Source organism: Lissotriton vulgaris, chromosome 7 (genome assembly GCF_964263255.1).
Source record: "Lissotriton vulgaris chromosome 7, aLisVul1.2, whole genome shotgun sequence".
Lineage (NCBI taxonomy): Eukaryota > Metazoa > Chordata > Amphibia > Caudata > Salamandridae > Lissotriton > Lissotriton vulgaris.
In genome coordinates this window covers 603,943,652-603,957,261 of record NC_141695.1, presented here as the reverse complement: position 1 = coordinate 603,957,261, position 13,610 = coordinate 603,943,652, and the positions used below count along the sequence as shown (strand labels likewise).

Below are 13,610 nucleotides of genomic sequence, written 5' to 3'. Positions count from 1 at the left end.
GTGGATGGGAAGCTAAACGTCGGGCCAAGATTTTGGTATACAATTTAACATCAACATTTAGCAAAGAAATGGGGTGGTATGATGCACAAGAGGTTAGATCTTTCCCCAGCTTGGGGATAAGCGCTATCTTGGCTCCGGCCATGGTTGGTGTGACCGACTTTTTATCGGCAAAGGAGTTAAAAAGAAACAGCAACGGTGCCTGCAGCTCTGGGGAAAAAAAGACGATTGAATGGTATCGTAAGGCCATCAGGGCCTGGCGCCTTGCCAATAGGGAAACTTTTCATTGCTTTTCGAAGTTCTTCTGCAGTGATTGGTTTGTCCAATTGTTGCTTATGAAAAGGAGCCAGTGGCGTCCAGGGACAAGAGGCCAGAAAACGATCTATTCTGTAAAGCGCGGAGAAGAAAGAACTAAATGCTTGCTGCTTGGCAGATTCTGAGGTAGCCACCCCACCCCCCAAAAGAGCGATCTTGGAGATATGTCTACATGAAACCTGTAGACGCAGACAACATGCCAACAGGAGACCCACCTTGTTGCCCCCACCGTAGAATTTTTGTTTCAGGGCTAGGAGAGAGTGTTCTGCTTTTTTAACCCTTAGAGCTTTAAGTTGGCCCCAAAACGAGGCCAGCTGCTTCTGAGTCTGTCGAGACAACGCGCTCTGCCCCTGTTTCTCCAGCAGTTTAATATCGCACGCAAGATTGGTTTCAACCAGGCAGGACCCCCCGTGCGGGCGATGGAGATGGACGTAATGACGCCTCAGATAGAGGCCTTGAAGGCATCCCATAGAACATGCCCATTAGTGTCCTGGAGGTCATTATCTGCAAAATACACCTGAATCGCCTTGCGTATTTCGGCCACATCAACCTGGTCCCATAGGACATGTGGGGGAAGGCACCACGGAGGGGCAGAGCAGGATTTCCTGCCCATACCAGTCAGGGGTAACCTCCAGATGGGAATGATCCGAAAGGGAGATATCTGAGATTGCCGCTGAATCCAAGGAGTGGATTAGAGACTGGGACAGGAAGAAATAGTCAATTGGATAGTAAGAGCGGAGAACATGGGAGTAGGTGTAGTCTTAAGTCCCAGGTTCTTTATAGCGCCACGCATCTATGAGACCCAAGGCATCTAAGTCCTGCTTGAGTGTCGCAGACATTGCGTCAGTGCCCTGATAGGAAGATGTGTGCAATCTAAACTGGGGTCCCACACTAGATTAAAATCGCCCCCAAGGAGGATGGGGTCTGGCTCCTGGGATAGTAAGTCTTTGAGCAAGGTCCAGAGATATGTATCTTGTGCATGATTAGGTGCATAGAAATGGAGCATTGTGTGTGCCTTACCATGGATGAGCAGAGTGAGTTTAAAATAACGCCACCCCTTGTCACGCAGCACCCGGGAAACTTGTACAGGGCTTCCTTCTTTAAAAAAGATAGTTATCCCACCGGCTGCCTGTCTGTACATAAGAGATGGGTTTCCTGGAGGAAAATGACCTCTGGGTCTTGAATAAGGAGGTAACGCCACACCTGTCTTCTCTTGTTGTGGGCGTTAAGGCCTTTTACATTGAGGGACAGACATTTAGCTTGCGCCATCGTCGACTAGACATAGAGCACAGGCCATTGTGCAAGCCCCCACATTGCCCTCCCCCACATCCCAACCTAAATCGGGCTGGTGTCGGATTTGAAGGAGGACGGGAAGATAGTTAGGATTCGCTCAGATGAGTAATAGGGTAGCCTCTCTCCAATGCCCAGGAGCACCTATGCCAGGAAAATAGATCACGGTATACCCATGCCCTCCCCACAGTAGACCAGAGAAAGAAGTAGAAAAGAGAGAAAAAGGAATAGGGTAGAGAGTGATAAACCAAGCAGACAAAAGGCCAACAGGGGCAAAGTGTTCCATCCCAGTCCAGGAGCGGCACAACAGTGCAAACCAGGGCGGCTCTGAGGAAGTCATTCCTCACAGGAGCTAAGGGAATGGCAGGCGCGCCAACAGGTACAGGAGAACGGTCGCGGTTCGACCCCCAGAGGTCGACCCGCCACAGTGTTAGCGGGGAAGCATTGGGTCCCCCAAAGGAGTGAGTTTCAGGTCCCCTGGGCCCAGTGTGGGATCTGGGCCATGTAGCGTAGTCGGAGAAAGGATGCGAGAGGTCTCCATGTCGCCGGGAAAGTTCAAGCGCGTTCGGGAACTCACAGAGAAGGCAAATGGCTATAGTACAAAAACAACCTCCTCCAGCCACGGCCTGGCCAAACCATGTCAAGGGGCCACCACCCTGGTGCTGGAGCCAGAAGGGGAGGGGGTGGGGCCAACAGGGAGCCCCGCCCCTCTGAAGATTGCGAAGCCTCTATAGATTTTAAATGGTGGATGATGTCCTGTTTAGCTTGGTGCGATAGTTCACGTGCTTTGGAGGCTCAAGTACGGGGAGGGGGGACCCTCAACCACTCAGGGCGGAGGAGAGACCTATCCTCGGTGTCAACAGAGGTAGGGGTGGAGGGTTTAGGATCGGGAGAAAGATGGAGCAATTGACGAGCCTCCTTGAAAGATCAGGAGAGGTCTTGAAAGATTTGGATTTTGTGGCCCTCATATGTCAGTTCCTCAGCGTTCCAAGCTGCTTGGAGGATCGCCTCCTTTTCTGTTAAGAAGTGCACCCGGGTCAGGATGTCAGGAATCAGCTTAGCCTTTTCGCGTGGAGGAGCAACTCTGTGCGCTCTATCCAACATAGGGGGCGCGGCATCATCATCACCCCCAATCGCTTGAAGGAGATCTGCGACAAAGGTCATGATGTCCTGACCCTACGCTCCCCGTGGTACACCCTGATGCGGAGGTTGTTCCGGCGGCTCCTATTTTCCAAATCCTCATGTTTAATTTGGAGTTCTACATGTTGCTCCTCTAGTGCCGCCACTCGACACCATAGTTATTTCTTTTTTTAGTAATTTTTAAAAAAAATGTATTAAAAAAAATATGCACAGTACAATTACACAATCACCATAGTAGCAGAAGACGAGGTGCATCGATACATTACAGCACAGCACAGCAAAGATAATTACATGTTCATGTGACAATAGAGACTATGTCATGAAGAGTTACCAGCAGCTCAATGAAGAAGGGCAGGAGCAGACACCCAAAGGGAAGACATAAGGGAGGAAGACAACAAAGGCGGAACCAAAGGGCACCAGCTTATGGGCCAGCACCCATGGGCGGGGAGCGCGGGAGAGGTCGCTGATTGCTGAGGGGTGCGGCTTGCGAAATAAGTGACTAGTGGCCCCCATATATCTAGAGGACGGGTTTTAGCTGGCAGGAAATCCCAGAACTCAGATAGGAGGGTGTGGCAGCGAGAAGCGTCCTCTAACCAGAGCCGCACCCTAGGCGCCTGCCTGCGGCCCCAGCACATGGAGACCCTATGCCTAGTCAGAACAAGCCCCCTCCTTCGTGAGAATCGGACCTCACAACACGGATTCATTCGGCCCCAGCGCAAGATTGAATCAGGCGCTGAACCGGCTCCAAATCGTTGAGACCTGAACTCCCCTGGGAAGGTTCACTGTTTCCCCCTGATCGCCCGCATCCATAGCTCCTGCACGACTGACTACCACTTAATGTCAGCGTTCTTGTTCTTCAGCACTCCTATCCATCGTCAACCCTGTCCTGAAGAGGATCCCAAATCACTGAGGATCGAAACGCCGTCGACAATTACAGCGCAATTTCTTGGCGCATTATTTCTAGGCTCACAACTGTGGTCAATTTAAAACATTGGAATTATGTGTATTTATTGTGGAGCCTTGTACTGAATATTTCCAGTCACCTTGCGCCGACCACGCTGTTCACCACGTTCACTTGCGTCCTCACTTTCACCTTATTATCACTTTGTCACCAAGTGCCATTTGGGTTGCTTCATGAATGCTTTCATGTACAGTGCTGCTTTTTAACTGTATGCCCCATTTGAAACAAGTTGGTGATTAATAAGCCTCTCACAAATGCATTGAGACTCCTTGTTGTTCTTTAACTGTAATGCTTAATGCATGCATCTTTGAAACTGCCTTATTTATTGATACCTGTTGGGACATTGTATCCTATATATATAGTCAGAACAAGCAGCATGGCCGTCAAACGACGGGTTGCGTCAGGGCAAAATTTAACAAAACCCAGGAGGCAAATCGTGGGGTCAGGCGGCAATAGCATGGAGGTGATTACGGAGATGATTGCACATACTTCCTGCCAGAATGCCGCCACTTGGGGCATAACCAGGCAAGATGGGCAAAATCTGCTGCGGGCGCGGAGCAGCGTCTCAACGCCATAGTTCCTCCTGATCCTCCATCCACGTATCGAGGGTCCTTTCGAGATCGTCCACCCTCGTGCCAATTTCAGTTACGTCTCGCCTGATGTCTCGTAGGCAGGTTTTGACCTCCCCTTTAAGAGAATTCATTTCCAACTTTATTTCCTGATGAAAATTACACACAAAGGCTTGGGTGAGAGGGCTGGTATCAGAGGGTGCCGAAGAGGTTGCCATTGTAGAGCCCTTCCGAGTAGGTGCCAAGGCAGTTTTAGTCTATAGGCCTGCCACTGATATGTCCTTGGAGGCTGGTTGTACCATAGTTTTCCTCACTTTGGTACGGGGCTTCACTTAGAAAGAGGACACTCCCAGCCCGTGGAGGATTCCACTAGTGTCCAGCACCAAGTTCCCCGACCCTGGAGCGGCACTATACACAACCTTAAGCCAGGATTGGCCACACACAGGAGGAGCCGCTGCTACGGCAAAGACAGTGTACATGACGCCGGGGGGAGGCGGAGGCGCACACAGAGAATAGACGAGAGGGGCAAGTCCAACCTCAGGCGCTGGCTGACCAACCAGCCGATCTCCACTCCTCTGCACCGAGACTGTTCACACCCCCACCTCTGACAAGCCCTGGGCTCACTTCCGGCCTGGTTACCAAGGAGGTACTTCTATAGGCTCATACTCCAGCTCTGCTGCCTTCCTGGAGGTAGTCCAAAGGAACCGTTGTTGTAGAGAGCTGCGAACTAGCATACAACTCATCCTGCGCAGCTCTCCCAGGTGGGGTGAGGGGGGCAGGTATGCAAGGGCTGGCCATCAGGAGCCGACAGCACTCTGGTCCAGGCCCGATGTCCGAGTTGATTGGCAGCTCAAAGGCAAGGCTCGCCATGTGAGACTCGCTGGCCCAGGCAGGCACGCTATGTCCTGCCAGGCCCAGTCGCTGTAAGGCTCCGTTCCGGATGCTTTCTAAGGCCCCCCCTCAAACCCTCTAGTCCAGGAAGGAGCGGAAGAGGCAACGTGGCAGGCTCGCAGGAGTGCGCCTCCACCTAGACTGGCACGATGTCCTCTGTGTTCTACCCCTTGGAGCTGCACCGCGACCAACAGTCTGTACTCCCACGGGGCGGCTCACCAGGGGGAAGCGGTGGTGTAGCGGCTAGGGCACCGGGGGTCGATATCCTATGTCCTCGTGCTTGAAAACAACCAAGTGGCAGACCTGTAGCAATGCGATGCCACCTACGGGCACCCAGGAGTGCTGCTTGAAAACTCCCAAATCCAGGAGGACGACTGGGGGATATTCAAAAGGTGAGGAAGCTGCTGTTGAGTAGGGTATTCACCAGAAAGTGCGTTAGCAAAGGTAAATGACTATTCTCAAACCAGATTGGCAAGAAAACTCAGTCAGGGATCGGCTCAATAGGTTCAAGTATGTAGAGCCTATTTGAAAAGATGGATTAGAGGTTTAAGAAAAGAGGCATGAATCTTGGCTCGATTGAAGAAGATATTAAAATGAAATTGTCTCCCATGTGCTGGTCATCGGGGTTTGCTTCCTCTGCCCTAATACTCTGTCCTCCCTTCCCTGCAGTACAGAGCTCGATGCATTGCGTTGAATTATGGTGGTTGCAACTCACGTTCTTCTGTCATGAGCAGCCAATCTGAACGTTCAGATTTTGTATATCCAGAAATTGGAGAAAAGCTTCTCTTTCATTGGCTTGTCTTCATTTATATAAATTGAATTGCGGATTTACAGAAAATTAATGATCAAGTTAGCTCTGTAGTTTAAGCCTTGCAGCCTGCCTAGAACCTTTTTTTTTTGTAGTGCTTATTTCTCAAAAGCTACTGAACGGATTTACACCAAATCAAGCAAAGGCACACCTCTTAGTAAATTTCTAGTTTCACACCAGATTTGCTGTAATTTCATTCAGCAGTTTATGCTGTACTGGGGAATAACAGTTCTGTGTGAGTTTAAAGGGATAGATCTCATTCTTTAAACCACCCCTTCCCCTTAACCGTATACCTGCCTCCCCTGGTACATGCTCAGAACTTGGCATGCTTAAATGTAGCCACTTTTCCTATTTTTGTGTAGATGGGCCAAAGTTAAAAGCAAAGCAAATATTGTCTTTTCAATGGAAACTCTGGCTTAACTGGAGCTGCTGAGTATGGATCCGGTTTTATGCACTAGCCAGATGCAAGAGTATGAGGACTGAAACAGCAGATCTGAAGTATCTTACTGAAAGGAACCTTTTCATATTGCTTAGTAGTGAGAGCTGACAGTGCAGTGTGATTGGTAAGATGTTGAGCAAATTCACATCAAGTTAATAGGGATTGGTAGAACATCAAATAAATAAAGTACAGTTGCTTATTGAAGCATTGTGTGAGCACGCTTACACACACGTATACATATAGTAAAATAATGGTTGAATATCTTTATTAGTGTAATGTATGGCTGCGCATCATATGAGGATGATGGTCATAGTAAATTACAGTTCTTTTGGCATTCCTTAAGGCTTCTTTTTCCAGATGGGCTCGTTAAGGACCTCCTCCTGTTGCTCTATCTCATTTAGGCTCAGATTCAACTTGTATCCTCCCCAATTATCTCTCTTTTTTTTTTTTTATCCCGCTCAGACCCTCTTCTTAATTTCTGAGGGCCTAATTTTGAGTGCCTCTATAATCCTGATGGTTCGCGGAGCAGGTGCTAAATGCCCATAGAGATTACAGGATCCATGGGCAGACTTTGTTTCCTACATGTTTCACCATGAAATGTCGCCTGCTTAAGGCATGAAAAATGTCTTCTTGAAAATCAGGGACAGTTGGTCAAAAATGTGAAAGTAGTTACGGAAACACCAATGACCACATTTTACCCCACTTACCTGGCAATATGAGGTAATTCCCCCTCTCCCAGGAATTACTGAAGCATGCATTTCTTGTAGTTCCCATATACCAAACCCAAAACCACCACACTTATAATGTGCTACTCAGTGTTACTCAATCCTGTACAAAACATGGCTCTTCCATTGGCCCCTTTTTTCCTCAGGTTGGACCGAAGTCTGACTTTTCTCTTTTCTAAATATATTTGGTAGGCTTTGACGTACCCATTTCCCTGTCTTTTCTCATTATTGCTGTTACTCTTAATCACTCTCCTGTCCCTTCTCTCTTTTTAAGGTCTCGCTGAGCCAGCGCATGCGCTGCTCTGAGACATTTAGTATCGGGGTTTTCAAAGTGCTGCCACAGCAGGCTTTTTGTGGCCTAGCGCTGCATTCACGCAAGCGTGCATGCCCTCAGCTGCCATCTGCCTCCCTTCCAGCACTTCCCGGCTGACCGAGCTTAGCCGTGTATGATTCCCAATGAAGCTCCAGCAGGTGCACATCACCGTCCAGCCTAGCGGAATTATCGCCACACCCCAATGACTATCCCCGTCAACATGCACCTTGTTTACTTCTCAGCTAGGCCCAATTAGCCTGCAGGCACGCTCAATGAGCTCCCGCAGCTGCAAGTCGCCACTCAGCCCAGTCCTATTCATTCCAGCTTCCGCTCCAGGCACATGCTTCTCAATTCCCGAGCAGCGCCGGAGAGGTAAGAAGCTTTGGCAGTAGCTGCCCTTCCCCACACTACCATAAATTCTTGTTGGTTTCCTCCAATACTTAGCATATCCACGGGACTCTTAACATTTCCTGAGCCAGTCCGCCATTCTTTTCTCTCAATTACTTTTCATAATTTCCACTTGCATCTTCGCGTCTAACTCGTTGCCACCACTGCTGATCTCAATCCGACGGTCTAGTCACTTAGCCATTCAGCACACTTTTGCAAGCGCCTGTCTCCATTTGCACCTGTACTGAACTATCTGATGCCCCTAGTTTCACCGCTTTCAATTGCACTTTCACGTCTCTGATGCTAAATGGTAGCCCAGAGGCCAAAATTACCTCCCATGCTGAGCGTGCACATTCAGCCTATTCACACAAGTTGCCACAGAAGGCCCCCCCCCCATGTCCTGCCTTTGCCAGGTGTTCAGCACTTCACTCTCGAATGCTGACGAGCACATTCAGACCGCCATGAAATTCCCTCCTCCACCAACATGACAGTGTGTGTAGCCACAGCTGACGGCGCACGTGCATCTTTTACCAACTTTGCATTAACCACAGTCACTGCAAAGTGGAGCAATACTGCAGCCCTGTCTATACCTGGCCACCAGTGACGCCTCACAAGTTGGGAGGTCACTGCCTTGGAATGCATATGGAGTGTCTGACTGCGGTTACATTCATACATGGACTCTCTTCGAAATACCGACAATTACTTCCCTTTCCTGCCAGCTACCGACCTTTGCTGCCCTATTGATGTGAATCATTACCATAAAGAAGCTCACTGCAGCCATTTCTTCAATTAATCCAACACACGGTGAATTATACCCTGAGGACATTCCTCTCTTTGATTCAGGTAGGTCCACAGTCAACATACCACGCTGGTACTTTCCTTATGACAAACACCAAACTAATTCCACTCCTTTTTTAATTGTGCAGGCTGTCCGTTTGTTCCCTTGTCCTGAGGAAGACCTGCTGTGCCTACCAGCCAATCACGCACTTTCTGGGTCGAAAAGTCGACGTGCTTGTCTTAATCCTGACCCTACTCTCTCTGCTCTACGTGAAATGGAAATTTAATTCCAAGCGGCTTGGAGATTAATGTACATAGGAATGGATGACCTTTGAATGGCCATTTTTAACCATCCATACAGCACTGTATATATTTTGTTCACATTTATGATTTTTTTTGCACTTTTGACACTGTCACGTGCTCCGTTCAAACAATTTGTGTGTTCAATAACTGTGACAGCCTTCTAATGGTATTTCTACTCCATAAAACGTAAAAAAAAAATATATTGATTTATCCCTCAATACAAATTTCAATATTCATCTTTGGTGTCTTTTCTTTTCTTATCTTCCCTTTCCTTTCTATTGATTACTACAGAAAGGTTTGAGTAACGTTTTTATTTGTTGTTTTTTATTGCAATTCTATACCTGACAGACCAAACATTCTTCTACACCCAGGTTCTGAGGGGCACTGGGCTACCCCATTATACTAGATGTATGTCTATAATAAGGCGCACCCCCATGTGAATGATGGAAAACCCTCTGATGAAAGCGCTGGTGCTTTATCTGAGCCTGCGCTATTGCTATCCGATAAACGGCTCTGCAAGCATTTGCGGCCCCTTATATAATACCAAAGTGCCCCGGGGGTACAAAGTGGGTACAAATGCCCATTGCGCCCTCGGGTACTTGTATAACAAGCATTGGCATAGCCAATAGGTCCCGCCTTTGGGACCTTATAAGTGCTTAGCCATGCAACAGTTGTTGTTGCACCAAGGATATTGTGCTGGATAACTAAATACTTACAAGGTCCCAAAAGCGAGACCTATTGGCTATGCCAATGCTTGTTAATACCCAGGACCTATGTTCCCACTAGGCTGCGTGCAGCCTTGTTTCTTACAGCACCCAGACACTCTGTGGGAACGCGCTCTCCCCTCGGGGAGCTCAATACATAATAAAAGGGCAGCGTGAAAACGTCCCTTATAAGGCAGGCGGCGCACCTGGAGGCCAAGAAAATCAATTAAATGAGGAAGGGGCTGCTTCCAGCTTTCGGAGAGGCCCCCTAGCAGGCAGTGTGAAACAAAACATATGTAAATTTGTTTCACACTACAATGAGTGGGTGTAGATGTGTCATTACACCAGTGCAGCTGACATTGGAACTGGGGGAACATTGCAGGACAGGGCTCTAGGGCAAGTATATTAAAGTTTAAAGAGCACCTGCTGTCTTTCCTGGACACAATAAAAATGTTAAGATCTCTCCAGTGATTGATGTTCTTCCTGAAGTGAGATGGAGTTTTGTCTCGTGGAAGTTTTAACTCATTGTAGGGCAGCGAAGAGGGTTAATATGCCTGATGTGAAGGACGAGTACCAATCACAGAACTGTATTTATGAAGATAGGTTAGTGGGTTACTGCTTTTGTTAGAGAGACCTTTAGTTACTTGCAGTTTAAAAGTTAAAATCCTAAAACAGAACAGCGTGCTATTAACTGTTAACAAAGAGCTGCATGCAAACTGCAATGTATACATTAGAGTGTAATGATATTGTCCCCTGTCTTTCATTTTCGTAATGTTGCAAAAAAGATTTGTTTGGGTAGAAAACAATTGTAATTATTTAAGCGAACCCCCAACCCTGGTGTTACGTTTCAAGTCCTGAGTTTGCACTTCTACACACCAAGCACTCTTAAATTATGCTGCCTTCCAGTATGGATGACTTGTAACTGGTACACCTTTTAATCCTCTGTCTTATGTATCATGTCCTATACAGTGATTTACACACACACTTGTTTGTCTCTTTGTAATGTGTATGTGATGTAAAGTGCTCTGATACCCTTCACTAATATGAGTGGCACTATAAAACTATTAAATGCATCAGAGAGTGGGTGGTTATGGAGGCTTGAGGAGCACTGGTAAAGGGTGGTAATAAAGGAATCTGTGGCAGAGGTGGTCCTTGGGGGCACCACTAACAGTGTCACACTGGGCACCAACAGCGCTAAAGCTGGCACTGGAAACAGGTTCCAGTCTTGATGCTCAAGCAGAGAGCTTGAATACTTTCCAGTCATGGTTGCTCAAAAAACTGTAAAAAAAAAACATTACACTTTAATCTTAAAGACTAGCAAATATTGTTGAACCAATCCTCTGTTTTTATTCATCATAACAAAGAATGCACATTCAAATACATGAATTCAGTCTTTGCCACTGAAGCATGAGAGAAAAATGTTTTGCATCTGGCATTGAGCATGGCAAATTTCTATAGACCGGTTTCAGATTGGCAGAGAACGAGGATTGGAAAGTAAGAAAAGCAGGAAGGACAGAAATAATAGAGAGCTGGAGTGGAAAGACGATTTGAGAGAGTGAGGAAGAGGGGAGATTTGAGTGTAGCGAGAAAAGGAAACATGTATAGAGAGGATGAGCTATGGAAGTGAGATGGAAAGCAAGAAAGGACAGTAAAATTGTAGGGTAAGGATAAAATAAACTAAAGGGGATAGGTAGTCAAGAGTTGGCATACAAGGAGGTCGGAGCCAAAGAGAGGAACAAGATTAGAGAGAAGCATAGTCAAGATATAGATTTGACAGAGTAAGAGTGGAATGAGCGACAACAGGGAGTTTAGAGACTTTGTGGGAGAGAGAAGAATACGACATACATTGAAGAGAAGAGAAATAATAAGGGAAAAGAGGAGCAAAGCGGAAATAGAAACAGAAAAGTAGGATTGGAAGGGAGAGCAAGGATAGAAAAAAAGCTAAACAAAAAAAAAGGGAGGAAGGCGATAAGGACAAGCTAGAAGATGATGTGGAAGTGGACAGAGATAAGAAAAGGTGCGACGAGGAAATAGTGGCACAGAGATAGCAATTAGAGAGGATTTATAGGTAGAATAATTAGGACACAAGATGCAGTGGCACCTATGCCCAGGAGTGCAAGGAGCCCTTTGCGCCCCAATAATGGGTGTCTTTTAATACCAACCCAGAGGAGTGTGCATTTGGGCCCCTGGCACCCTTACTATGCCACCAATTTTGTTAGCTTGCACACCGCACATGCTTCTATATTAAGTGTTTGTTTATCTGTGCACGAAGCACCTTTATTGCCGCACACAGAGAAAGAAAATTAGAGGGAACATTGCCCAGGACACACCCGGACCATTCCCTTTTTAGTCCTCTTTTACTCTTGGATGCAGCAGTATTTTGATGTCATCTTTCTCTTCTCCCTCAGGCAGTGTTCCAGATGCAGTCAGTGAAGTGTCTTAAGTGTCAGGAACAGAACCGTGTGGTGCTACCCTGCCAGCATGCAGTGCTGTGTGACCAGTGTGCCGAGGACAGTGACTGCCCTATCTGCCACCCCAACCGGTCACATGCTGCCCAGTCATGACCCCTGGGGACATCCAGAGGACCAGATAAAGGACAGCTCTTAATGCAATTTATATTTGTACATATATACAGAGGACCCTTTGTGGACATGCACTTTTTCAAAAAAATATTTCCATTTTTTATTGCCTGAGAAGGACCCTTTTAACATATTTACTTTGCAACATAAGGAACTGTAATAGAAGTAGTGACTGACCTTCAGACCAACGAAACATGATTACTTATATCACAAGCTAGGGAGCGGTTACTCCCATTGAAAGAACCCTTTGATTTGTTTTCCAGAACTCGGATTGAATCAGTGCATACATGAGTTAAGGCTGAAGTTACTGTTTGGAGATGTTCCTTAAAAGTGTAAATGGATTTCTAGCTTTCTTCGTTTGAGGTAACTGCATGTTGACTTTGGTTGTTTCCTCTTGTGGGCCATACAACTCAGTGGCCATTTTCAGAAGGCCTGAAAATGTGATCTCTCCACAGCCACTGCAAGGAGCTTGAGATGTGCACACAGGTGAACCATCAGTTATTTGAATTTACAAGAAGCAGTTCCGAACGATGGCCAAAAAATCTCTATGTTAGAACACTGGCAGTTCTCTCCCCCCCCCCCCCCCCCCCTCCCCCCAACTGCTGTGTATATTGCTTCATATGGAAAATAGAAATGTGACCGTTTTGAAAGTGCCAAGTCTAGATCTCAATCAAGTGTGGTGCGTTCTCTACTATTTGAGGTATCTGTTATTGTACCAGTTAAAACCATCATATTTATGAACACTACTATGAAAAGCTGTAGATGGACCTCCTGTAAGGATGCTATTCATTGTAGCTGTGTCAGTGTTTCAACATGCACATATTTTACTGCAGAGAGAGCATAAAATGGAATCAGATTGTGCAAACAAATCCAGAGAAGCAAGACAAGCACAAAACCTATGATGAGTAGAACTTAGAATTAGTGGAACCTTTGAAAGTATTGCTGCCATAAGCTTAAAATTGCATTCCACTTTCTCCCTTTCAGTCCTGGAATTACAGGGCAGTATTTTGGTTTGGAAGTGATCATCTCAATAGTTCCTAGTGTAATAGACATGTGGTAGTGAGGCCTGGTACTGGAGTCCCACACCTCTCACCCTCATCTTGAGGGTCTCACTCTCTTTAGCATCATCTTCAGGCCCCCGAAAAAACAATCAAATTAATGTCTCCCTTCCCCATATGCCTAATTGGGGTGTCTCCCCCATGAAACCTCCAATGACTTCAGTGGTATCACTTTCCCAAACATGTGAATTAACCCCAAGGCATGGTGGCAGCGTATGCGTGCCATTACCCATGTTTAGAGATAATGGAACAAAGCCCACTGCTGCCTCTGCAAAATTATGTGAACACATCTTTTTCACATATCTTAAATTTAAAAGTAATCGCAGCAAATCTTCCCTTCTCATCGTTCTTGTT

The 13,610-nt window shown here is 46.7% G+C and overlaps 1 protein-coding gene across 2 annotated transcripts in view; it reads left to right on the top strand.

Annotated features, from left to right (window-relative positions):
- The window catches only part of UNK (unk zinc finger), a 670,943-nt gene extending 658,093 nt beyond the window's left edge, over nt 1-12,850 (top strand). Inside the window, exon 16 of one of the 2 annotated variants that reach the window (XM_086930733.1) lies at nt 12,028-12,850. In XM_086930733.1, the coding sequence (XP_086786859.1) occupies nt 12,028-12,183 (156 nt within the window). In that variant the 3' untranslated portion in view covers nt 12,184-12,850. The remainder of the gene's footprint in view (nt 1-12,027) is intronic. The other variant, XM_086930732.1, reaches the window with a different exon arrangement.
- Nucleotides 12,851-13,610: the final 760 nt, after the last annotated feature.